The sequence below is a fragment of the Leptinotarsa decemlineata genome, unplaced genomic scaffold (genome assembly GCF_025532065.1).
Source record: "Leptinotarsa decemlineata unplaced genomic scaffold, Ldec_3_MD MMD2_tig00026340_RagTag_RagTag, whole genome shotgun sequence".
NCBI lineage: Eukaryota > Metazoa > Arthropoda > Insecta > Coleoptera > Chrysomelidae > Leptinotarsa > Leptinotarsa decemlineata.
In genome coordinates this window covers 2,627,575-2,655,412 of record NW_027412694.1, presented here as the reverse complement: position 1 = coordinate 2,655,412, position 27,838 = coordinate 2,627,575, and the positions used below count along the sequence as shown (strand labels likewise).

Genomic DNA, 27,838 nt, shown 5'->3' with positions numbered 1-27,838 from the left:
TCATTATTTTTATTAAGGCATTCAGGCACGACTGTGTATGAATGGCCACATAATTATTTTGGCCACAAAATGATATCAGTAGGTTGATATGCATTGTAGTTATTTCCGATGATAAGTCGAAAGCTTTGGTGTGTACGAAAAAACTCAAAGTGAATTAAACCTGTATGGAAGAAGACGTGTTTAATTGTCAGAATAAGGTTGATAAATCGGCAACAATATACGATCGATTACTTTTCAAAGAACATATCCAACTTCTTGTATTTTCAAAGATTGAGCATGATAGAAAATATGTTCAAAATTGTGAGATCTAATTTGTACAATCCGTTTTCTAACTCATGTGAAGATACTTTTAGCACCTGACTCCATATTACATATTGGGATTTTCAATATTTTAATTTATTATAGATTTTGTTTCGATAGATTTCGAAGTGAATTATGAAATTTACTTTGGGAATTGTAGTACAAATGAAACTAATGAAGATTCGTTGATTATTGTTTTATTAACGCAGTTGGATATGACGGTGTATGGCCACATAATGATACCTGATACCTTGGAGATAATTAACTTGGAATTTTGAGGTATGTGAAGAGTGTATGTGGCCACTAAGTGGCATCAGTAGTTTGACATGGAGCGAACGGTGCAGTTTCCGACTTCGGTGTTTGTAGAGAAACCAAAAGTACCAGTTGTTTCGAAAATAATCAAAATAAAAACAATAATAACTTTCATAAAAGAACAATGAACTGGCTTTTTTCGCCACCGAGTTGAACTTCGGATTTAATTTTCAATTTATTCAACATTGACTAAAGAATTGTGAGAAGAAATATATCCGAGAATAATAAAGACGTTATTATTATTATTTCTTTATTCATTTTCAGTATCTTTTCACCCTACTAAGATTTTTCAGTGAATCATATATCGAAATTTAGTACATTGAAAAATATGCATGAAATCAATGGCGACTACTGCATTATCGAGAGCAAATTTCATTAAAGATTCAGCAAAGATTCATGAAAAACTTTTTGTAGTATAAACAAGAGATAGGTGAAAATTAAAGAGTTCGAAGAGTCCAAAACGCATTTTTGGGATGTTGGTAGAACGACGAAACGTTCATCAAATAAAACAAGCAACGTTTATAGAAGTGTGTGTATCAAAATCTTTTTTTTTTAACGTATTCCAAAAACACTTTATTGTGAGATTTTCACTAATTTTTTTTTTTTTAATTTGAAATGCTCGATTATCATTTGTAGAAATGATCCATTGACAAATAAAATCATTCCCGTTAGAGTTTTCAAAACTTTCAGTTGTTTTGAAAATAATCGAAATGAAAAAATCTAAATTTCGTATGCACTCTTCACACATAACCTTTCCTGGAACAATCTTCTTTTTTATTGCAACACGGAAGAAGTTGGTAACTGCTATTTTTTCATTTTGTGTCCAAGGCCGATGTCCCTTGCGCTTTTTCTCAATTTGTTCAACGTCTGGTGGAAATTGATAAAATTTAAGATTTGTAGTAAGATAAGTGGATCATTATCATTATCATTCGTAAAACTATTCTTTTTTGTTTTATTTGATTGTCGTGATTTTTCAATGGAAAGAATATCTTCCTCTTCATCTGGAAATTTCATAATGTTACAGTTCTAGACAATGACTGAGAGTTTGAATTCATACCTGGCTTGTCTTCTTCATCAGACTCATCTGCACTGTCTGTAATATCGGGTAAATCTGAAAATATTCAAAAAAGTGCTTAATTATTGAGCTACTGACGAAAGATAAAAGAAAATGTGAGAATGAGAGATGGACAGTACCTTGCAAATTGATTCCATCGAGAGATTGTCCTTTGAATTTAGAAACTTCCCCCGAGTCGATGGCATTAAGATGCGGCTGATTTTTGTTAACTCTACTGCTGATTCATGTAGCCTGTAAAAATCTCGGTGAACACGAACATCATGTCCCATATGTCTTGCCAGCCAGTCTACTTCCCTCTCTTGTAAATTGAAAACTTGACATACGGTTGCAGTATATTTCCTCAGTTTTGTACTAGTAATAGATTTGGGAGAACTGAGGCCAGCATTTTCAACAATTAATCTCAAAGCATCTGGTCCTCTAATATAACTCATTGAGTCCTTATGGGGTCTTGCAAATATATATGAATTACTTGAATTTATACCTGTCGACATTCTCGTTGAAATAAGAAGATTAATACTAGAAACCATTCCTTCCCTAAGTAGAACAGGTACCGTTCTGCCACGTTTCCCAGGTATTTGTATGAGTTTCATGCTATTTGCGAGCTCTTTTTCGAATGAAGTCAAACTGTCTTGCAATTCTACAGTTGACTCTTTCGACCAATCTGGACAAGATGAATATTGTTTGATCGTCATACGTGACATTTCTCCAGCTCTTCGTTTATTAAATAAAATTATTCTGATTGAAGTAAGTTGTGCTAAACGAAGCCAAGCCGTTGTCTCACAGGAATTATTTTGTAGTAGCACTTTGAATATTTCTATTTCTTTCATAATATGCTCATTCAACTTCAATAGGTCCTGTGTTAGAGGTAGGAGTGATGAACTATTGATCTTTCTCTTAGTTAAGGTAGAAAGAGCATTAGATGAAATTCGCACTTCCCATTCCAAATCCAAAAGTTGTAAGAATGAGGATAATTTTTTTATCTTCCTGAAATTCACCTGCTCTTAAAGCTTGGCCCCTCAAAAATCCTACACTTTTTCTCAAATTATGACCAATTTTTAAAGCCAATGATGGAATGTCATATTCCATTCTCTCTGATGAACTGAAGTTTGCTTTGCATGAAGTTTTCACAGAATTGACTTCTATATCAAAATATGTGGGGTCGATGAAATATTCCAATTTTTTATTTGCAAATTCTGAATCACTTTCTCTAATGACTTGGAGAAGCCTCGCTAACTGTCGCATCGACTGTTTGATAAGCTCTTTCTGGCTGTTAGAATGTTTTTCAAAAAGTTGCATTCCAACACCGAGTATGACGTTGTCAGTTTTGCAGATTTCAGATATTTCGTCATGGCATAATGTGTCTAAAATGAAGATCCTAAATTTTGAATCACCATTGAAGAGCATGGAATTGACAAGTGCGTTACTTGCTACACGAACTGATTTCTTTGTATTAGGATTTTCAGATCTGTGTGATGTACATGCTTTGACATGTCGTGTCAAAAGAGATTTGTTCATGAACCCTAAACAATACGGACAAGGTCCAAAATCATTATATGGAAGCAAACGGCCACAAATGGCCGATGGACGCCTACACAGAATCAGTTGTCCAGTTTTAGATGACAGAACCTCCATATTGTGATAGAAATCGCCAACCCTTATGAGTTCTAAGAAACTTTTTCTTCTCTTTGAAGATTTTTTTTCTTTAACAAAAATCTGTGCAACGGCAAGCTCATTCTGATGTTTCAATTCCAAATGCCTAGCCATTTTGAGACACTTCTGATGACATATGTAGCAACAGTGTGTTTTGTCATATATTCGTTTATTGTCCTTCATTTCAGCAACATCTAGAGATATGTTCACATTCAAATTTTTATCAGGTACAGTGAATTTTGAACAACTTGAAGTAGTATTCTGCAATTTTTCTACTATTTCACTATTTGAGTAAACACTGTTTTCAAAAGATGGTTTCATTGCTTCAATATTTTCTTCCAACGTTGACTTTCTCTGTATTTGTTTTCTGCACTTTGTTCTCATGAATTTTTCAGGAACGTCTTCTCTATCAGAAGGTAAATACTCACTTTCACTATCACAATAAGGTTCTGTAGATGAATCAGACAAAATTGGATCTGAACTATTTTTGCCTTCATCGTAGTGATCAGTATTAAGGTTTGAGAGAGAAATGTCTTGTAATATATTAATTATTTTCTTTGAATGAGCTTTTAACTCTTCTTTCTGTTTTTCAGTTTCGAGGTCAGCGATATCTTCTGCTGATACTATTATTTTCTTTATAGGTTTTATTTCTAAAGAACCATTTTGGTCATCATTTTCCTCCTGATTTGAAAGTTTTGAATCAATTGAAAAACTATGAACATGTGTAACAATATTCAATTCACTATCACTTTCTTCCACGACGAAATATTTTTCTGATGAACATGCATTATCATAGTTGACTAAAACATTCGTATATTCATCTGTTTTGACGTTAGGTACCTTCTGATATTCCATATTATCAATCAGTAATTCCATTTTGGAATCTTCTAAATCAATCCCATTCGTAAATGAAGCATGAGCTAATGGAGCATTATCAAGTAGCACACTATTTGATGTTGATTTCTGATAAACTAGATTTAAATTTTCACAACATTTCGATGAAGTTTCTGTATCGAATAAAAATATGTTATTTTTGTTTTCATTTTGCTCAGTTTGGGTACCTGATTTTGAGCCAGAATATCTAGATAGTTCATCTGAAAACTGTTGTTTTTCCAAATGCTCTGAAACCTCAATATTGTCTTCATCTGTTTGATAGCGATTTTCTTGTTCCCGTATGTAATTTATTTCTTCTTCAATGAATTTTTTACCAGTTTCTGGTAAAACATATATGAACCTGCTGATTTTATTCAATTTGATTTCACAAATGACTGATTTTCCGCTAACCGTATCTTTTTTTCCTAATATATAATGGGTTTTACTCGCTCTTTTCTTTTCCAACCATGTTATCTCAACTACACAAGTAGAATGAATCTAGAAATGAATAATTACCTACATAGATATATTTAACAAAATAAAGTTTGCATTTTTGGTGATTTCAAATAATTGACATTATATTATTTCTTCAGTTGTATGGAAGATGAAGGTTCATTCTGATGTTTCTGATGTTTTTGTTTTTTACAAGTCGTAGTTTAGAAAAAATAATAATGCAATCGAACGTAAACTGATTAAAAGTATATATCCCAATGAGTGCCCATTTTTTGAAAAATTGTCAAATATATTTTCCGGGTTTTTTGGCCGTAGTCTGCAGGTCTACAGGTCTTGTATAAAACCTGCGGACCACGGCTAAAAATCCCGGAAAATAGCTTTGACACATTCATCTTCGGAAGTGAAAGTTTACATTCTTGAATCATAACCTCATCAATATATAAGTTTAACATTTTTCATCGGCTATATGTCAAGTTTATTCCACTTGTGATATTCTTGTCATTGAATTCTATAATTTGTTATTCGGACATTCGAAATAGATAACATTTTTTTGCAAGGGACAATATAACAAGTCATATGATGGAGTTGGCCGATACTTGATGAAAATCCATAACTAATGTATTCAAAAAACACTATTGTGAGATTTTCACTAAATAATTTCACAAAAACGCAACACGTGTTTCACCATATAATGGATTCTTCGGGCGTGTCTTTACTATATAAAATTTCAAAAAAGAGTGTTTTTTGAATACTTTGAAGACACTGTACTGTAAAGATACGCCCGAAGAAGCCATTGTATGGCTTCTTGAAACTTTGCACCAGTCATGTTAAAATTTTTATAGCGAATTTTTAATTTCTCTCTAAAATGTCCGTATAAGTAAAAATGTATCAGAAAAGTTAAACTCCATGATGAGTTTGTTATGTATACATGAATTGATGACAATTAACCGAACTTGTTTTTTTTAAAAAAAGGGGATATCTGTCAAAAATAAGCAAAACGTTAACTTTATCCTAGTTGCATAAAATTTGGCATATAGATATAAAATTGCCATAGACACAACTTTTTCAAGTAACTTTTTGTTAAATTCGATCTAGTTTCCCATATGGTGCGCACTTTAATGGTGACACTATATATATATATATATATATATATATATATATATATATATATATATATATAACACAGACTTCATTATTATCAGGGAGCTAATGATTGGGATTTTCAATATTTATTGGAATGAACTGGATAACACGTTTCATTTAGAGACCTTAGAGGGGATCAGTATGAATATCCCCTGTACACTTCAAGATGAGGAAATGTTTTAAAACACATAGAATGTAGACCAACGACAAATGGTATATTTATGGGGTCAAGAAAACACACTTCATTTAGAGATCTTAGAGATCAGTATGAATGTCCCCAGTGCATTTCAAGAGAAGGAAATGTTTTAAAAACACATCACGTGTAAATTAACAACAAAAGGTATAGTCATGGGGTTAACAAAACATTTCATTTAGAAACCTCAGATCAACATGAATGACCCCTTTACGTTTCAGGGCGATTTATTCGTAACCCACGGTGTGTAAAAGAATTTCGAAAGTACCTATGGAATCAGCGTAAAGAGGTCTAAATAACTATGTGTGTAATTTGGACCCCACAATGTTCAAGAACCTCCTATTCTGATTATGAACTTTCAAGTAGATGGCAGTTGTTTAACACATATTTTTTTGGTCAAATGCACCTGATTAAGAAAGCAATGACCATAACCAAAAAAAGGAAAACATATTTTTTGGATTCATCGAATCCCCACATGTAATTAAAAGTGTCATAACAGGTAATCTTCGAGGTCATTCTAAGACAAGCAGACATAATCTCTCAGAATAGCCCACTAGAGTACTTGACATGACGTATCTAGATGTTTAAGAGGAGATATATGACAAACAACCGCAGCTCATTTTCAGAACTTGTGGATAGAAAAAAACTATTTCCTGTATTATGAAATGAATATTTCATAATATAGGAAATACAATTGTGACAGACTTCATTATTATCAGGGAGCTAATGATTGGGATTTTGAATATTTATTGGAATGAACTGGAGTGAGATCATGATATAATCTTATTATAATTATCGTTTATTTGTAGGTTTTAAAAACGAATAAAAAACTGATTATTACTCGGAAACAGTTAATTCTATTTCTAAAATGTAAAAGTACTGGATAGAGAATTGAAATACCTTTCGAAAGAGGTATCACAAGGCTCCCCTTGTTAAAAAAAAGTTGGTAGCGCTCTTTTGACAACAAGTGATGCTAAAACTATTATATCTTCTATCAAAATGTACTGAAAAGTATACTTTTATAGGTAATTTTTTCTCGACCTTGATATCTGGTCCCTTTCGAAAATTAAGAGGAGGGGACTATTCACATTCTCACTAATGTGCTACCCTAGAAAATATAAATATTAAAATTTTGCAAAAAGCTTCGAAACCATTTCATATCTTCATTCAAAAATCAAAACTGCCCTTATAATCAAAGAAAAGTCTTGTGTTATATATGTTATATCTCACTAGAAGGTCAATAAACAACATATAACATATATATCACCTATTCCATGCTCATCGCGTAACTCGGTATTGGAAAGACTACTCGTAACGTTTCGGATGGTCATGTTATAGATTATAATCATTCAAAAATGTTCAACGGTAGAGAATAATGAAACGAGGAGGATGTTTCGATATATGTTATTATACATCGTTTCAAAGAATGCATTGAAATAAGAACTACTATTTGAAAAAGCCAATATCTGAAAATCTATTCAGGTTAAGTATAGGGAACCCCAAAATGAAATGAAAGATAATTGAATTTTATATTGTTCAGACCAATAAAATACAGGATGTTCAATTTGGAATAACAAAATTATCTTTGTCCAAAATTATAAAAATGTGACAAATATTTTTGAACATTCTTTATAATATTGAGAAACGAGTTTTATCGAAACATCTTTTATGCTTGGTCAAAATTCAAAGGGAGGGTTTCTTTATATTTCGATGTTAATTAGTTTCAAATTGCACCTAGCATTTTCATAAAAATATCAATAATTTGAGAACAGTTCTATCTAGGTACGTAGTACCTGATATGAAATGATATTATTATTTTCTAACCTATTCGAAAGTGTAACGAAATACAAGGTGTTCTATTTCAAAAAACACAACTTTGATATCTCACTTTTTTGAGCAACCCTGTAGGCTCCAAAATAATTTTCTTCTGCAGCCTTATTCAATGTACATATAATAAAATAGAGAAATTTCCGAAAAGAGTATTGGTTTGGTTTACAGGGACCGTGACGTATGGGGTGCCACATCCTGTATAAGTAAAATTCAAAATGAAATAATCTGAAATACAAAATCTCTGTCGAATCAAAAATTCAAATTCACCAAGAAATATTTAAATGATAAAAAAAATATAAATCGAAAATAGTAGTTGAATAAAATTATCAGCCACTGTTCTCAATCATAGAAAAAGATTCTGCATATATCTTAATCACATTTTTCACATCCGTTTTTCTAGTTGTTTGTAATTGTAGGCAATGTATTTATTTCTTATTTCTCTTGTGTTTTTTGTCATCTTGATATTCTTGAAAATGGAAATAAATTCATTCCGAAAACTTGATTAATGGAAAATAGTTCGTTTATAGGCATATAAAAGTTCTGTGACTATTGTACCTTAAGAAAAAGAAAATTCTTCAGAGTCCAGTATTTTCTTTTTCCCCATTGTCTTTTGTTTCATTTTGCCTCATCTTCAAAAGTTAATTGTTTCTGAAATGTGAAATAAATATTTTTTTTTAAATTCACTGTTGATTCAGACCTAAATTGTTCACACAATTGATAAGAATTCTTTGGTCCAGAGCAACTAGAAATCTATTTTATCAAATGAAACAAAAAAGTTTCATAATCATTCTATAATATAGTTTTTGTGTTAGTCCCTTCTGAAAAATCAGATATGAAAAAAAATTGTGCACAAGCGATATTCGTATGGAACATTGCACAGCGGTTGCGCCAGAGACCGAAGTCAGGCTAAGACGGCACTGCCCGTTATCATCGGGGATTTCCCGAAACTACATTCTTTGTTGATTATATTCAACTGTCATAGAGCTCATAGAGCTGATTGTTGAAACAATTTCGAAAGTTCAAACAATGGGTTATAGATGAAAACCACTACACTTCTTTAGTTAAGAGTTTTTATTCAAATGGTTGGACGGCTCACAATAATCTGTTGAAGGAGGAATATTTCTGTATTGAAAACTCATGACATTTATATTTTCGAAATTGTTTCCCGAACAACTAGGAAATAAATGGTTATTATTTCAAAATACGCCATAGACATATAGGTACCGTTCAAAGGTTTCACTTTAGCAACTTACCTTTAGGACTTCTGATTGCCAAAAAGGCTCCTTCAGCTAAAACACTTTCCATCACTGATCTGATTTCCTGAACTGATGAGAACAAAATGCGATTGTTTGGTAGAACCGAAAATCACGTGTTACTTCAACCATTTTGGATATTACATGGAGAAGCGCGTAATTTAAAAATGACCCCACAATGATAGAATTACTAAAATATATAATCAATATTTGTACTTCACGGATCATTGAACGATATTGCGCATTCGAATATATGACAAAATTCAAATGGAAGAATAACTGAATCATATGATTTTTCCGGGGTTCGTGAACCGACGCATAGCGTGATAAAAAATATTCAAAACCACACTGTGTGTATAACAACAAAAAAAGAAAAATATATTTAATTTGAATTGAAGGGGTTATAATTTTAGGAGTGATTACTTTTTGGGAAAGAAAGTTTTTGGCTTTCTACTTCTCCAACTCGATACAAAAAGGATGAGGGAATCTTCCAACTTTTTTTGTATCGAGATGGAGTAGTAGAAAGCCAAAAACTTTGTTTCCCAAAAATATATTCTATATAAACTCATGGAAAAGTCCAATATGGATATCTCCTGTCAATATCAATATCAATACAGAACAAGCGTTTGTAAATAAGAAACGAATTCATATTCCATAATAGTCAACCAGCACAAATTTTCAGAAAAAATTCAGAAAGACTGCTATAGATTTAGTAAAATACTGCGGAATCCTAGAAGATGTCGACTACAAAGACCAAAAACGTATAATAATTCGAAATTACCACGAGGTAAAGTTGAACCTTCGAGAAATAAACAAAACAGAATCAGAAATATGAAGAAAATCTTACTTGCCGGACTCAAGGAAGAATATTGAAGAATACATCAATATTTGCGGAACATATCAGATGAATGAGTACGACAGAAACCCACCAGAACTTAAATGATAACTCCTACACCAAGTTAACCTCCCGAAATCGTTCTCGTGGATATCTACAAGGCAGAAGAACAGACATTGTGAACAACTGTTAATGTTTTGTTTGAATATGGACAGACCTATCTGATAGAAGGAGCAAATACCACCAACATATGGAAAACATTGCTGATATTTCTCACTCAAATTGGTTGATCACAGATGATTGTCTCAGGAAGTGGAATGAAACTCAAGTTTCAATCCACCCTTATGTGCCGACGAACTTTCATTTTTTAATCTTATGAGAATTTTCATGTCCATTATCAGTCTGACTTGATAGCTTCCACTTGTAACACGGGCTTCTTTCAATAAAATGAGCTCTTCAGTAACTTATTTATCGAAACCAACTGTTTCCATAGATTCAAAGTTGAAATTACATAGGAAACTAACTAGCCTAAGCCCGAAAATATTCAGTACATTCGAGTACCTAGGTGATTATATAAACTCTAGATATTTCCCTATGGAGATTTTTCGTTTTTTCATGTATTTGACATCAACGAGAGTCTTTTAGTTATCAGAATAAATTTTCCTGAACAAAGTATCATCACCAGTATCTGTTTCCCATTTCCAATTGTTTCGTTTTCATTAAAGAGGCGACCGTCATCGAAATTGCTTCTGATCTAAAACTCCGCTGTCGGGTATTCCTTCTGATTCCACACCCATCTGTGGCCTAACTGAAATTATCTACAGGGAGAAACAGTGCTTCAAAAGAAAAATTTGAAGGATTGCATACATGGTGAACAATGACGTATTCAGACCGGCTACTATGGAAACTGATGGAGAAGTGAAGTAGTTTGGTTTAGATGGTTTTTCGAAATTTCGATATTCTTGTATTTTCATCTCATCTCATTTGAATATAGAATAAAAAAATAACTTCTGTCCAATTTCTGCTGAGTTCATTATTTGTAACGATAGGTTAATAAACTCAGTAGATATTGAATCAGAGTCATTTTCCTAATTCTATATTCAATATAAATTTCTACAAAATGATTAGGTAATCAATCGAACCAGTTCACCTCACTTATCTCATTCAAATTTCTGATGCGTCTTGTTTCCTCAACTGATGTTTCAATCTCTCTTATATTTTGTCTTGCTTGGTGGTTGAAGTTCTTATTCAGAAACTTGTCTGTGTGAGTTGATTTTCTGTTAACTTTATCGCCTATCATTCCATCATCATGTCTATCCACTAGACAAAACAAGAGGAGCTTTTTGTTTCATTATGAATTGGATTTTCAAGTTGAAGGAGGTCGGATATCATAGACATTCCTTCACCATGCTGTCGTATCACGAAAGTATCATTGACGTTTTGCAGCCAATAACATGGTTACACGATCGCTTGCTCTAAGACTCGTTGAAATTTTCCCATGAAAAAGTTTGCCACTACCTACAGGAATTACCATCCATTCGTTTATAGAAAACACCATCTCATTGGAGATATGTTGATGATGAACGTCCACTGCTCACAATCGTCAAGTTTTTACATTTTTTTCCGTTATCCGTCTGTATGTTATATATGATATTAATATGTTAGATAGTAGACTATAATTCATGTGTTCATATATTTTTTTGTTGCCAACTATAGATGAAACCTATTTTGAAGATGTTTCTCATTTCAAAATTCAACATATTTATTCAATCATACTTTTCTATAATCACCTGAATTGAGTGTTGAGTTATATACGTGCCTTGGAAAATGATTTGAATTTTAATACCATGTGTGATTGGAATTTGAATTGATATAACTGTGAAACAATGAACAATGAAATTTCATTCATAAAAAGACAAAAATGAATATATTTCAGTATTCTTCAGAATAACGAACTGAAATACGCCTTTTTTTCAGATGCTCGCTCGAAACTGTACTTCATAAACTACTGAACAATTCAAATGATCACGATCACCTTCTGAAACATGCTTCGTGACCACGACCCCGGTGAAACATATTCAGAATACCACAGCACCTACCTCAGAAGATCTTCTCCGCCAGGAAGCCCTGCAATCAAAAGGTGCTGTTACGATCACAAAAAATACAATAAACCAAATGAGCCTTCTTTCTTCTGCTGTTGTTATAGTTGTACAGGAAACAGATCGACATCGATTTTAGCAACATTGGGAGTGTGTTGCTTAGTTCTGGGGTACACCATTGTAGGAGCTTTTATATTCATGTCGTTAGAGGGTGGCCTTCAACAGGACACAGCCGTTGCTGCATCTAAATCGAATCCCAAAGGAGATAGCTCCATTATTGGCGATTTGAGAACGGACACAGTAGATAGGTGAGTTTTTTCATATAATTTTTTTCCTTGTGTAAATTTGGTATATACTAGTATAAATTAATTTTGAGTACTTCCATTGCAATTCAATTCCGAAATTTTGATACCCTTCGTAATGAATATTACTGGAGTTTTTCCCCAACACAAAACTGTTTTTTGACACCTCGCCACGTGTTTCGTGATCATCTTCAGTGTTGGTCGTCCTTTTGAAGATGATCACTTGATGATCGAAATATGTGTCGAGGTGTTGAAATAACGGTTTTGTGTTGGGAAAAAATTCCAGTAATATTCATTACCCCACCAAAGGTTCCAAATAGTGCATTACAAGTACCCTTCGTAAGGAAAAAAAAAAAATCAATTTATGTCAATTGTAAGATCACATAAAAATAAATGGACTAACCAATCTTCGTGGGTCAAAAGCACAGTGATTTCCTACTATTCTAAGACAAAATAGGGAGAACATGGAGAGTTTTTTGTGTTTGGATTATTTATATTCAGCTTGTTCACGACATTACGAATATTTATGTAGAATGTATTATATTTTCTCTTCACATTCGGGAAAACAAAATCGCAAACTATCTTTTGCCGTAATATGTAACAAACAGAAAAACGTTCTTTTAAATCTCAACAAGGATTTGAACTCATTCGATAATTATTATTCATAACAAATTGCTTATTCCAAAAATTAAAATGAAAAATGTTCTTCCCAATTATTGTAGATAATCTAACATTAAATTTTCTGAGATATTCCATTGAAAAAAATTATATAGGAAAATTATTATCAATATTATCAACATCTTCAAAAAACACATCTTCTGAATGACCGTGAATTGAAAATTTGCACATTTTGCAATAATGCAAAATGCAAAATGTCTATACTAATGATGACTGGCATAGTTGCAAACGAAACGTTTGGTACTTCCATTCGACTACGGCGAAACCGGCCGTAAAAAGTTATGTTTTTGTATTGAATGTACAGCTTGTGTAATTATTTTCGATGTCGATGAAGATGCGAGAGACACGTTTTGATTTTGGGTACTTTTTGATGTAGCTTGAGATGCAGTTGCATCAGCGGGTGTGCTGTCTTTGACTAGAAGTTCTGCACCAATGAATACGGCGATTTTGAGTATTTTGCGATTAAGCTAGTTATCTTCGCAAATTCACGCACACCAACATCTCTCCCAATTTCTAGTTAAAGGATATATTACGATTATAATACTTCGGTCTTAAGCTGGCGTATTGTTGAAATAGTTCTAATAGATTCACTCTGTCGCTGAGTTAGCTTCTCAACAGCAGTTGATTGGAACAATTTCAGAACCTCTTCCACTAATTTAATCTTTGAAACGACCTTTACCCACGTTGAACGACGTAGCCAAGGTGACTTTGAGAAAGTGTCATGTGTTTGACCTCAAATGACCTTTAACTACGTCAAACGACGCAGGCAACTTTGAAGTAGTGTTGAGTTTGATTTTGAATTTTCCTGATTTACGCCCCATATTTTCGACAATATGACTTCGACCTCGACCTTCTACGCGGTGGAAGTTTTGAACTTATGACACAGAACTCATCAAGATGACTTCCAGGAATCTTGATATACATCACGTGACACAGACAAGGTGATTTTGAAGTAGTGTTTGAGATTTTACCTTGAACAAACTTCACTATTCACGCACTCTATGTTACGCGGCTACCTTTGACATTTTGAGAATTCGCTATTGAACGACCTTCAACTGTGTATACGAACTGGCTCATGAACTTTTTGCTTCGACTTTGAACAAATTTCGAAAACATGCGCTGAAATGATTTTCAGCGCATGAACTTCTAGCGTGTGCTGAAGGACCACTTCTTTCACTGTAACCGAGTTCTATATATGTTCGGAGAATTACTATTTCACATCCAGTTTGAATATCCTAACGTTTTCCGAAAGATGAAAGGAATAAGTGTTGCAAAGTTACAAGAGTATACCCATCAATCCAGGTGAACATACGAGTATATTATATTTCCAGTATAGTCGAATATTCTAATATTTTGAAAATATCGATACTGTCCTTGCAATACGGTACAAGAACATCCATTCATAAAGTTTCATTGGATGAGGAAGGTAACACTGAGTTCGATTCATGGCTTCTGGACGTGTCACATAACATTTCACAATAGAATTGATTCGCGAAGTAGATTCATTCAAAGTCAAATTGATTTCGTCATATATGGGTCAAAGTTCTTAGGGTGCCATAACCAGCTCACTAGTCAAATTTGATTATCCAGTTTGAATTTGCTATTACGTTCACCCATGGGTTTGTTAATTTCCAGATAAAACGTAATTACTTTTTTGGCTTAAGTACGGTCGGTTTAGTTACAAACTCGAAACATTCAACAGGGCCGTAGATCAAAGATGTTATTACCGATGAAATAAAATATTTGTAATCAAAATGGGCTTCAAGTGATTTGGCCGGCTTCAATTACAAAAATCACTAAAATATACAAGAGATAACTAACAGATTCAACCCTAAACTAATACCCAGCGTGTGACCTAATATATGGATATTATAAATCACGATAAAGAAAAACGTAAAGGTAACTGATTCTTAATGTGCTACTTAACAATGTAATGAGCCGATTCTTGCAAGAACTTCGGTTGGAAGAATTGAATGTGAACAGGCAACACATCAATCATTCAATTCTTCTTAACTATGAATAAGGTTCCTAGTATAACGTAAAATATTGGCATCAGTTTGTCCTTAATTAATTCACTTCACCTAAAAAATGATTTTTCAATTCTTATGTTTATTGCTTCCGTACCTATCACAGTGAAACATATTTGTAGAAATATTCAGTACATGTGATAGCAAACTGACTCCTGTGAGTGAGTGGCCTCTTTTTTATACGTTCTTTCAAAGAGTGGGCAGGGAATGAGCTCAAATATGTGCCCTCAAACTAACACAAACTAAACATGTGATATTACAGAAGATCACTGGGGATCAAATAAAAAGCGCACTCCAAATCATTCTCCATGCAGCTGAAAGTCGTTCAAGGTCGAATCCTTGAAACTAAAAAATAGTCGAGTGACATGGCTGAAGTTCATCCGAAGTCTCTTAGAAGCCTGCAAATATTTTATTGTATTTATATTCTGTGAAATCAGTGATATTCTATGACATCAAGAAATTTGACGTTTAATAAAAAAGAGAAGAGTTAGTTTTATACTGAATGCTGGAAAAGAACACATGTATTTTTGGATATTTCACATTTCTTTAACATGGTCAGTCACTTCATCAAAATTATGACTTCAGAAGCCATCTCGTCATTTATGGTCAAATCCTCAAAACTTCAAGATAGCTGCGTAACTTGCTTGAGTTCATTCGAAATGTGGCGTGAATCAATCAGGGTCGATTAAGGTCGAATCCAAAACAGTACCTCAAAGTCACCTTGTCTGCGTTATCATGGTGATTCAAGGTCGAGTCCAAAAATCTTCCTCAAATGGATCTTTACTACATCGTGTGACGTGGGTGAAGAAAGATTCAGGGTTTCAAAATCGGCCTAAACCAACTACTTCTAACTGTAGGAATCTCCTTATACTTTTCTGAGTAGAATATGGTTATCACAAGCACATCGCTATGATCAATGATATCTTTGGTTATTTTACGTATTAAGTCCCTCCGACAAAATTTAGTGATTTCAATAATTAAACAGAGCTGTAATGAGATCAGCAAAACTGATTGAAACTTTCTTATTCGTGCGAGAGATGAGTTCAATATGGTGCATCACATATGTTTATTACATCTCGATACCACCTTGTTAATTCAGAAATGCAATAAGTTTAGAAAATTTGGATATGTCAACTTCTTCCAATAACTGATCATACTATAGCATAGGTATCATTGATGATTATCATAATCATTACCAACTCTATTAGAAAAATATAGCTGAAGAACATTTTCTGGGAGATTATCGATATTATGTTCTTGACGGCAGTTGTTCAATGGGTTGTATTGATTTTCATCTAAATCCAACTTAGCCATACTTTCCAATTTCTGCAGCACCGGAAATGTGTTAGTGGTAGCCATATCGGTATCAGTATCTATTTTTGATTATTATAAACACTGATATTCACACCATAGTGTTATTCAAATGTAAATTCATGCAGAGTTAGTAAATGAATAATTTGACAATGAGAAATGACAGTTATTTTCACATGCGCTTATTTTTTCATTAAATCGTCGATTACGTGCCGTATTACATAACCACAGATGACGAAATGTGTTCGCAGATGAAAAGTGTTTACGGAAAAAAAATTGCGGACAAGAAATACTTAAATATTTAAAAAATATTCGATTTTTTCTTAGAAAATCAGTATGTGAGATGTCATATTTTGTAGAGGAAAAAATGATTCAGTTCATTGAGGATTTTATTACCAGCCCTAATTTGGTACCTTTCTGAAAAAAAATTCTCCTTCGAGTCTCAAAAAACCCAGAGATTTATAAGTACGATATTCTGGTTATAATTGTCTAATGCATTACTTCCTTTTCAGATTGTGGAGCATTACAGAAAATTTGAATATTCTCTATAGGGAGAACTGGACTAGACTGGCAGCTGAGGAAGTTCTGTTATTTCAGGAAGCATTGTTCAAAGTGTTAAAAAATAGTGAAAGTGGATATATCAGTTCAAGCGAGGGGACCATGCCGTTTCACCACAGTTTTCACAAATGGAGCTTCAGTTCCAGTTTCTTGTATTCGTTGACCCTTATTACTACTATCGGTAAGAGACTGCACCAGTTTTGCACCAATATATTTTCAACATCAGTAAAATAATTCATGTTTCATTTATTGAAATATCTCTGTCTGTGATGATACCGAATTTTACTAGGTTTATTCATGGCCACATGGCGCCGTGAAATATTTTCATCTCGATATGCAAGTTCATATTACCTCAATTCAAAAATTAGAATTGCTTCGAAATTACTGAAAAAAAATCCATCAAATAAGGTAAGTAATGAGTGAAGAGAGTTCGAACTCAAGACGGCCAACATTTTTGGCCTGAAATTCAAATAAATAATTTCTGCATGGTATTAAATATGTTGAACTGTTTTGTCACGGAACCCAAACTGTTATTTGACGTGCCTCCCATGAAAATAACACTCGGATATAAAACGAGTGGCTTTTGATTTTATATCGAGACAGAGGACATTTGTATATTTATAATATCCAATAAACGGCTTATGCTAGCTACTTTCCTCATTGTTATACAAAACCCACGACAGAAAGTATCGTTCATCACAATAGTGACGAGGTCTATGATATCTGATCGGAAACACAGAATTGGTTCAAATGTTTACACATAAAATAGAGATGTCGTATATAGTCTATTTAAGGGTTTTTGATCCAAATGGATGTGATTCAAGAATAAAGGACTATTAGAGAAATATTTGCTAATGAACGGAATAAAGGGGGAAGAGAAACAACGTGGTCTATTATTAAATACGTACAACAAAACGACATATCAGTTAATAAATAGTTTATGTTTGCCGAACAAACCGTCAGAGAAATCATTCAAAGAATTGATAGCGCTCTTAGACAAGCATTTCACACCGGCTAAGTAAGTTTTTCCAAATCGAGAAATATTTTATTTCGCTTCGAAAAATAGAGATGAAACGTTACCAGAATGGACAGCCCGGATGAGACAGTTAGCAGAAAAATGCGATTTCAAAGATAAACTCACAGTTGTAATGCGTGATAGATTCATATGTGGTTTCCCAAAAGGATGTATGAAGGACAGGCTTTTTAAAGAAAAAAGTGAAAATTTTACATTCAAGAAAGTCATCAAAATAGCTTTGAACAAGGAAGCTAGCAGTCAAAGAAGTCAATGTGAATGTGAACTCAGCCCAGAACAGAAAGAGTATCACCTAGAGAGTAGGAAGTATTCAGGTACAATAGAAGAAAGGAGGTTGGAAAGCAGTAGCCGTCCTCCACAGCGAGGTAGGAGCAACTTCAGCAAGACGTCCGTCCCGACGGCAGCAGAAACAGAAAAAACATTATGTGAAGTGTGTGGTGAAGTACATCCACCACCATGAAGAAACAAAAATTGTTTTTGTTGAAAATGTTGTGATGAGGGTCATATTAATTCCTATTATTGAAAAACAGGAATTAAGTATGAAAGTGAACAAATATATAACGGAAAACGATTTTAGCACGATGAATCACGATCCAACCACAAAATATGAAAGACAAATTAATAGCCTAATAAAATCCAACAAACAGATCTTTAACAACAAAGCATTGAACAGATACACAGTCAACAACCTAAAAGCACCAAAACTCAACGCACAGATAAAGATACATAAGGAAAATAAACCTATAAGACCGGTTATCAATTTCACCAAAGCACCTTCATACAAAATTTCAAAAATCATAGCCGACGAACTGAAAAACAAAATCAACAGGAACAACGACCACTGCATCAAAAATTCAATGAAACTCACAGACAGAATCTCTACGACAAATGTCAGTCCGAACACTAAACTGTACTCGTTCGACATAAAAAAACATGTACTCCAACATACCAGTCAACGAAAGTATAAACATCATATCTGAGAACCTAAAACACCAAAATATAGACAAAACCTACATTAACCAAATGGAACACAGTCTAAATACAATACTTAATCAAAATTATTTCGAATCTGAAGAGAAAATTTATAAACAAACAGATGGACTAGCGATGGGATCCCCACTATCTAGCATTATATCCGAAATATACCTGCAAACCATAGATGAGAAAATCTTAACAATAATAAGAACACATGATGAAAAAGGAGAATGGTTCAGATACGTTGACGATTGACTGGACATATCACAAAACAATGGAATAAGAATAGAACAAATAACAAAAAAAATTAACGAAATAAATCAAAAACTATGTTTCAGTATTGAGGAAGAACACAACTTAACTACCTGGACATAACCATAGGATATAACCACAACAAAACACAATTTCAAATGGCAATATACAGGAAACCTACACAAACAAGCTCCACCATACCCGCAAGTTCAAACCATCCACCATCACACAAAATGGCTGTCTATAACGCATTCATATATAGAATGTTAAGGATACCACTCAGCAATGAAGCCCGAAACAAAGAACGGAAAATCATATACCAAATAGCGAACGAAAACGGATACACCCAAAAGACAATAGATAAACTAGAAAACTGAATCAAACGAAAAATACAGAACAAGGATCAAGCCACCCCAACAGACAAAACAACACAACGATGGACAGCATTTACGTACGTAGGACACCAAACCAAAAAACTAACAAACATCTTCAATCCATTGAACATCAACATCACATACAAGCCAAACACGAAAATAACACAGAAAAAAATAGCCATAAAAAAGAAGTAGACAAAAACCAAAACGGGATATACAGTATACAATGCTCGGACTGCAATAAATTATATATCGGCCAAACCAAGAAAAAGCTGATCCAAAGGTACGATGAGCACAAAACGGCATACATAAACCCAATAATATATAATCAAACCTTGCAACACACGCCATACAAAACAAACATAATTTCCCCCCACCAGAGAACATAAAACTCATGAAACGAGTCAATAAGGGAAACCGCATAGACATTTGGGAAAACTTAAACATCCATAAATTTAACAGTCATAAATCACTTATCGAGGAACAAGTACAAATCAAAACACAACAAGACCTAACATTCAATATATTAAACAAATCTCCTAGAAACAATAAACCTAGAGAAGATCCAACACAAAGAATAGTACCTGATATAATCGAAATACAGGCAAGTTTACCTAAAGTACCTCACGCCGACTTCGTGAGGCGTTGAACCCGTATAAAAGGACATACAACAGGATGACACGTTCAGATAGAGTAGTGCCTAGATGATGACAGTACGACCAGCTGTCGAAAGCGCTCGCAGATAATCAAACAGAAGTTATAGAGCTTCGAATCCTTTTAGTAACTTACATTAATAGTAAATATATATATATATATATATATATATATATATATATATATATATATATATATATATATATAGATAAAGGAGTTTTCTAATCGGACATAGCACTCAAGGAAGTGGCAAACCATAGACACGTGTTTCGGGCTTTTGGCCCATCATCAGTATGGTGCAGCCAAGTGTAAGGATGGGCAACACTTGGTTAACAGAAGAAATAAATACAAATGCACGGAGCCACCAGCAGGAGCCAGCCGCACATTTGTGGTTTCACTTAATAGATCTTGTGTTTACAAGAAAACTATCAAAATTACCACGGAGGCAGCTATAGCTACCTGCGTGACATCCGGGTCCAGGAAATAATATAAATAAGAAGGTTATCGAGTGTCTTGATATAGATAAAGGAGTTTTCTAATCGGACATAGCACTCAAGGAAGTGGCAAACCATAGACACGTGTTTCGGGCTTTTGGCCCATCATCAGTATGGTGCAGCCAAGTGTAAGGATGGGCAACACTTGGTTAACAGAAGAAATAAATACAAATGCACGGAGCCACCAGCAGGAGCCAGCCGCACATTTGTGGTTTCACTTAATAGATCTTGTGTTTACAAGTGAAACCACAAATGTGCGGCTGGCTCCTGCTGGTGGCTCCGTGCATTTGTATTTATTTCTTCTGTTAACCAAGTGTTGCCCATCCTTACACTTGGCTGCACCATACTGATGATGGGCCAAAAGCCCGAAACACGTGTCTATGGTTTGCCACTTCCTTGAGTGCTATGTCCGATTAGAAAACTCCTTTATCTATATCAAGACACTCGATAACCTTCTTATTTATATTATTTCCTGGACCCGGATGTCACGCAGGTAGCTATAGCTGCCTCCGTGGTAATTTTGATAGTTTTCTTGTAAACACAAGATCTATTAAGTGAAACCACAAATGTGCGGCTGGCTCCTGCTGGTGGCTCCGTGCATTTGTATTTATTTCTTCTGTTAACCAAGTGTTGCCCATCCTTACACTTGGCTGCACCATACTGATGATGGGCCAAAAGCCCGAAACACGTGTCTATGGTTTGCCACTTCCTTGAGTGCTATGTCCGATTAGAAAACTCCTTTATCTATATCAAGACACTCGATAACCTTCTTATTTATATTTATATATATATATATATATATATATATATATATATATATATATATATATATATATATATATATATATATATATATATATATATATATATATATAAACGAAAAATTTGATGCTGAAATCGACAGACAACCCGATTGAAGGGACACAATCATTTATGAAAAGGTCAGTATAAAAAAAAGTTCATCATTCGAAGTCAATCAGAACAACTAAACAGAAGGCTAATGTATCGGGTCTGATGAATATACTAGTGAATACTACATAAAACCTCCCACATAAAAATAATGATTAGACCTCGTTTGATATACCACTTCGCCAACGCCATACGAAGAAACTGCCGACGCTCGGTAACTATTCAGTTTTGATGCCAGTCGAATCGACTTCGTTTATACTATGCATAATATTTCAGAAAGTTTGATGAAACTGAGATGGATAAACGCTGAATATACGAAATATGTTCCTTGTAATTGAATTTAATTTATCTATATATGCTATTTTTGTCATAACGACGGTAGCCAATAAACATCTTAGTAATAAGAGCTATATCATCATCAGCTATAATATCCCAAGGACATTGATAACTAACGAAATAATTTTATCACAGTTTTCGAAAGCACGTTATTTGGTAACATCCCGACGCCGAAGGCGGAGGGATGTTACCTAAAATAACGTGCTTGAGGAAGTTGTGATAAAATTATGAGTTATTTATCAATGTTCGAGGGATATTCGGTGAGAAATTTTTTTGCAATTCGAACAAAATTATTTATTGAACACACAGTTATTAAAAGAACAATTCGTATAATGATATTCCGTTGATCTTGCTGTATTTGTCTCGGTTACTGCATAGGTGTTTCCACGCATACTATTGATTATTTGGTTATGATGTTCCTGAACTTGTTTTGCGTTTAGTGGGATCTGTTTGTGAATTTCTTCGTGCTGCGTCGCGTGCATTCCGCGCTTGTTTGAATGCAACACTTTTAAAGGGGTCTAGCATGATATTATACTCCTTGTAATACTTTTCTTGTAATAATTTGCTTGTTATATTCCATACGGTTTTAACAGTAGCCTCCTTAAACTCTGTGCTATCCTTTTTTCTCATATTAATCGCCCAATCCTTGAGTATTAATGCAAGCTCTTCGAGAGTACGATTTCCATCCAATTCATATTTTCTGGCGTCACAAAACTCAATAAATATTTTCCAAGGGTATTTTTTACTATTGACAGTATTTTTTGGTGTATTTTCTTCAATGATTTTGTCAATTGCCGCATCATTTTGAACACCAAAGCGAGGAAGTGACATTTTCGAAATAAATTGAATTACTGAAATGTCAAACAACTTTATTGTGTTGGTTGCTTAGCAATGTCATGACATAAGTGATAACTATGTCATGACATTGCTATTTGACCAATGAAACCATTGACATGGTTTCATTGGTTATTTCGACACACATGACTAGAAATAGACAAATTTGATAGGATAATTTTTTTGGCAAAAAATTTTCAATCAAAATATTTACTAGAATTTGAGAATGATGCTGGGCTTATCGTTTCCATTCTGAAGACACAATAAAAAGAAATTAAACACCGACTCCAAACAGAAGATATCAGTTTCATGAAAATTATTGACTTACATAAAAGTAATGACTGAACAATCAACAGACTTTCCAAAATTGGTTCGAACCAAACACTAACAAACTTTGTTTTTAATTATGAAGTGTAACAATGAACCGTGTAGGTGCTTCGATCCATTCGTCATCTAAAAGAATATTCAACATAGATTATGATCATTTTTCTCAGTAACATAAAGTCCAAAAACAATTGAATACACCTCCAATGTCACAAATTTCATGCTCTAATTTCGGGAAAATTCCACATCAGTACAAATCTTCAGAATATTTTTTTTGTAAATACTACATAGGTTGTCATTAATGATTTAACTTTCATCTGGCTACCCTTTTTCAATTCTGGAGTGAATTTTCCAGTTGAAGAAATATTACATTACTCACAATCACTAGCTACATCATACAATGAATCGTTACTGATGGTACTGGATCTGATTTTGCGCAAACCTTTTTTTGAGTCGCTTTAACATTTTGTCAATTTCAATTTTCTTCATTCCGCTAGCTTTGGGATTTTTCTCCAATAAAAACATCATGTCTTCTATGAACATTTCGTCTTTTTCTGGGTTGTCAGTTATAACTGTGGTTTTGGCTTTACATAGCAGGGTAGCCGGTTTTCGAAGCGGAGCTTCAGAATATATGGTTTAATGAGTTCTGCAGTAACTTGAAGATTAGAATTTAATACTCTCATCTGTAACACTTCAATGTTGGAGTATCCAATTTCCCTGCATTCGAAGAGTCATTTAAATTTTCAGCTAAACCAGTGGGCTCTTGAATAGACTGTGATCGATCTGTCACAGAAGCGGGTGAAAAAATCTTCGTTGAGAATATTTTCATCAATAGGTCATACTCTGGTGTTCTTCAGACCGAACGTAATATTGTTCATGTTTGAAGCATCATTAAAAGCGTCTTTAGAATATTATGAATTGTGACAGTTTACTAGGGTTTGAAATTATCGAGTTATACATTTCAACTCTGTACTGAGCGTTGAAGGGTCCGAAAGCGGTTATTTCGAAGTGTAAAAAACGGTGACTGCATTGAGGTGGGAAAGTAAAAAAAGTTACGTTTTTTTCGCAGACATTTTCCTGAGAGTAGGTTGTAGTTATGTCTACAGTACTCTCAGGTCTTCTCATGCTCGACGAGTCATGCCTTTTCTGTCAGTCTGAACTAGCTGATTTATGTTTTTACTATGAAGATATAAAAATGAATTCTAAATGAGTGAAACATTGATACACTATTTCTGTGGTTTCTGTATAGTATAATAATAATAATAATAAATGCTGACATTTGATACAATTTCGCATGAACTCATATTGCCTTGCGGTACCCGACAAAATAGTGAGATGCATTGAACAAACTGATACCGCTTTGGCGAACTCGCTCCACCATAACATCTGGTCAAGCAATAGTCTAAACAGGGTGGGTCACTTTCAGAAGGGGTGTATTTCAGGGTGATTCCCTCAGTCCCCTTCTCTTCTGCATCTCACTATTGTCATTATTCGTTGCGCTCAGAAATAATCGAGGGTATAATTGTGGCACCTTCGGAAACCGGAGGCACAAGGTCACCCATTTGTTTTATATGGATGATCTCAAAATTTATGCCTCTGGAGAGAAGGATCTCCATCAGTCCTTGAGAGTACACGCATGCTATCGGTATGAAATTCGGGATGGAAAAATGTGTAATGGTCCATCTCAAAAGAGAACGATGCGAAGACTACGGAGAGGATGCGCAGCTCGTAGATGGAAACATCCTACACCATCTTGATGCCGGAGAAATGGGTGGAACAACGCCACTCACAAGAGGTAATAGCAGTGAAAAACTCTCTGCGCGGCAAGTATTATTACAAACTTCGACAGATATGGTCATCGGAACTGTCGGGGAAGAACAAAGTTGCTGCTACGAATATGCTTGCCATTCCAATCTTATTCTACTCGTTTGGAGTAGTGAAGTGTACTCGGGAGGAGCTGTATCAACTCGACGAAAAGACCTGGAAAAGGATGCATCTCTATAGGAGTTTGCATTCCAAATCGTTCGTTCCACGGTTGTATTTTCCCCGACAACATGACATGTCTACATGACAGAAAGGTACTGGATACAGCCTGTAAAGTCGTGAGGAGTTCGGATCCCCTTCTCTACATGGTCCGTGACCATGATAGAGCAGGAATTGAAGCATTTATTTTTAGGGCAGCTGCCTGAGCAGCTGATGAACTTGGTATAGTTTTCGACTCTGGACGAGGTGACCACAATTTTGTCACCGAGTTGGAACCCGTTCAGCAAAAAGCTCAGATAAAATCCGCAGAGATTACCTCACTTCTGAGGACACACAAGAATAAGCCAATGCATGGGGTCTTCTTCCATAACATTGGAGACCTTGGCTTATCAAAGCGCCTGACGTTCGCTTTTCTCAGGTCGAGTGGGCTGAAGTCGGAAACTGAGGGGTTCATCATAGGTTGTCAGAATGGTGTCTTCAACAACTCAGTCTACCGCGATCACATGATGGGTTTAGAGGATCCAGACACAAGGTGCAAGGCCTGCCGCGAGACGCCCGAGACTCTAATGCACTTGCTATCAGCATGTGCAGCATATGCGGTCTCGACCAATATCTATCGACAAAACTCGGCCCTAAGAATGCTATATTACCATCTACGCCACTTTTACGACACCAGTGTCTCGGCAATATCGTAAGTGTCAAATTCATTGGAACTATTCCTTTCTCACCCTTAGGCTCTCACAAGCGCATAAGCCTGATGTAGTCCTTCTCGACCACCAGAGTAAAACGATATTTGTCGTGGAGTTTTCAGCTCCTAATGAGACAAATATCGTCAGAAAAGAGGAGGAAAAACGTATAAAATATCGAGATTTTCTCTTCAAACTCCGCAGACTCTATCCAGATCACTCTGTCAAGATGGTTGTTCTGATTATTGCAGTTCTTGGTGGAATTATGTCCTCTCTACTCTCGAATCTTAAAATCATACCGACTTGCCGCATTAAGGCAGAAATCTCAGCCGCACAGATGCAGAAGTCTGTCATTCTTGGCTCACTGCGCTTGCTCAGGGCACATGATTCTCGGACCCAATGATTACTTATCCCACGGTGTGGAGAGTGGTCATTGGTTGATAATGCTGGCGCGCCCTCCCGAATGTATCGGAGCTTCGGGGGATAGGGCCTGACCAGCGCACACTACGGTGAAAAAAAAAAATTATAAAGTGACACATTCGAGTGAGGACATATTCGAGTTTTTCAATAACGTCACATGTATGAAAATGTTCAGTGAGGTGTGAATCCAGTAAAATGCCATATTCAGATGGGTCTCTTTTTTACATTTATTTCAATACTCATTTGAAACTTATAATTTTGCTGAACATATCTCGTACATCTTGAGAATCCAGCCAGTTGAACAATTTCGGTATATTCTATACTTACTAATATTCTGAGTCTCATGATGAGGTACGTACTCATATATTCTACGAGTTACAGTTCGATAACCCCTTACATCAGCAGAATATTGTTCGATGACCCGAAGACGACATCAATTATTTTGCTGATATCTGCAAAGTCGGCAATAATTTATATATAAATAGGTGTAATTGATTTGTAATAGTCAGTACTTATATTTCATAGTTATTAGTTGTTACTCTGTTCAAATAAAAAGTTTTTAAAAACCCTTTTGTGTGAACGAGAAATATTATTTACGTGTCATGTTATTGGCATTTCGCTGTCCGATCGTTTTCTCATATCGAGGCAGAAATAAAACATTTTTCGCATAATGTGAACATTTTCGTGAACTTGTAAAATGAATTAGCCCTTTTCAATGAATTACAATATTTTCTATCATAATATGCCTTTCATGATGTAAATGAGTTTTTCATTGGTACTCTTACATTTCAGAACAACTCAATTATACATATTTTTACACAATTTTAATGACTGTCAAACTATTGATGTGCAGCATTATTTCCTTTTCCAAGCTTTTTTGTACCTAATATTTTTGTTATTGTTTCATGTTCAAAATGAAATGACCTGTGTAAACAATCTTGTGCCCTAGCACCAATAAAGAATTTAAATTTATATTCAAATACTCAGGGTAGAAAAAAGGACCTAGTATGATCGTTCCCATAATTACCAACCAAACATTTATTCCGAAACTTCGGTTTTTCTTTATAAATGTTCATTAATATTATTTTTTCCACAATATTTCCAACTTCCATATGTCTACATATTAACCGATTCGCAAATCGTACTGTCCTTCCGTAATCCTTTCATTGATTTGATGAATTCTCCGTAGCCTATACCATTTGTATTTGTTCTTTTTTGAAATATTTCTGGTAAACTATACGGAAATCCCTAGTTTGTGGGAAATTTCTCGTAAAAAAATAAATTCTTGATTGCACCAATCCTAAACTGATAAAAACGAGAGTATTTTAGACCACACGACTGAAGTCAAATTTCTACAAATATTCGAATTCATTATGAGTTTTCATTGATAAACAAACATTTTTGAATAGATTTTCCATTTTCATTTATAAGTTCCATTATCGGATGCATCACTAATTACTGTGGTCGATTGCAGGACCGAGAAAATACGCTTATGGTATGAGAAATAAGACACGAATGTTAACGAATGAAAATTATAAAATATGTAGAGAAAACTCCATCGATTAATGATTCATGTCTGGTGGTGGGCTCAATTGGGTTATTATTCGTTTGTGAGTCTAATTTATCTTGTAGAAAGTTCACTTAGAGTGAACGCGAAATTAACATTGAAATC

General features: G+C 34.4%; 1 protein-coding gene and 1 long non-coding RNA gene across 2 annotated transcripts in view; one reads left to right on the top strand and one right to left on the bottom strand.

The window, feature by feature from the left end:
• Positions 1-27,838, top strand: part of LOC111508611 (TWiK family of potassium channels protein 7) — a 508,045-nt gene that overhangs the window by 182,166 nt on the left and 298,041 nt on the right. Inside the window, exons 2-3 of the mRNA XM_074183694.1 lie at positions 11,895-12,324; positions 16,847-17,073. Of these exons, the coding sequence (XP_074039795.1) occupies positions 11,963-12,324; positions 16,847-17,073 (589 nt within the window). The 5' untranslated portion in view covers positions 11,895-11,962. The remainder of the gene's footprint in view (positions 1-11,894; positions 12,325-16,846; positions 17,074-27,838) is intronic.
• Positions 1,490-2,365, bottom strand: LOC141485941 (uncharacterized). The gene is made up of 3 exons (XR_012467548.1): positions 1,807-2,365; positions 1,670-1,723; positions 1,490-1,613 (listed from the first exon to the last, which is right to left on the bottom strand). It is a non-coding gene; the product is annotated as an uncharacterized lncRNA (long non-coding RNA).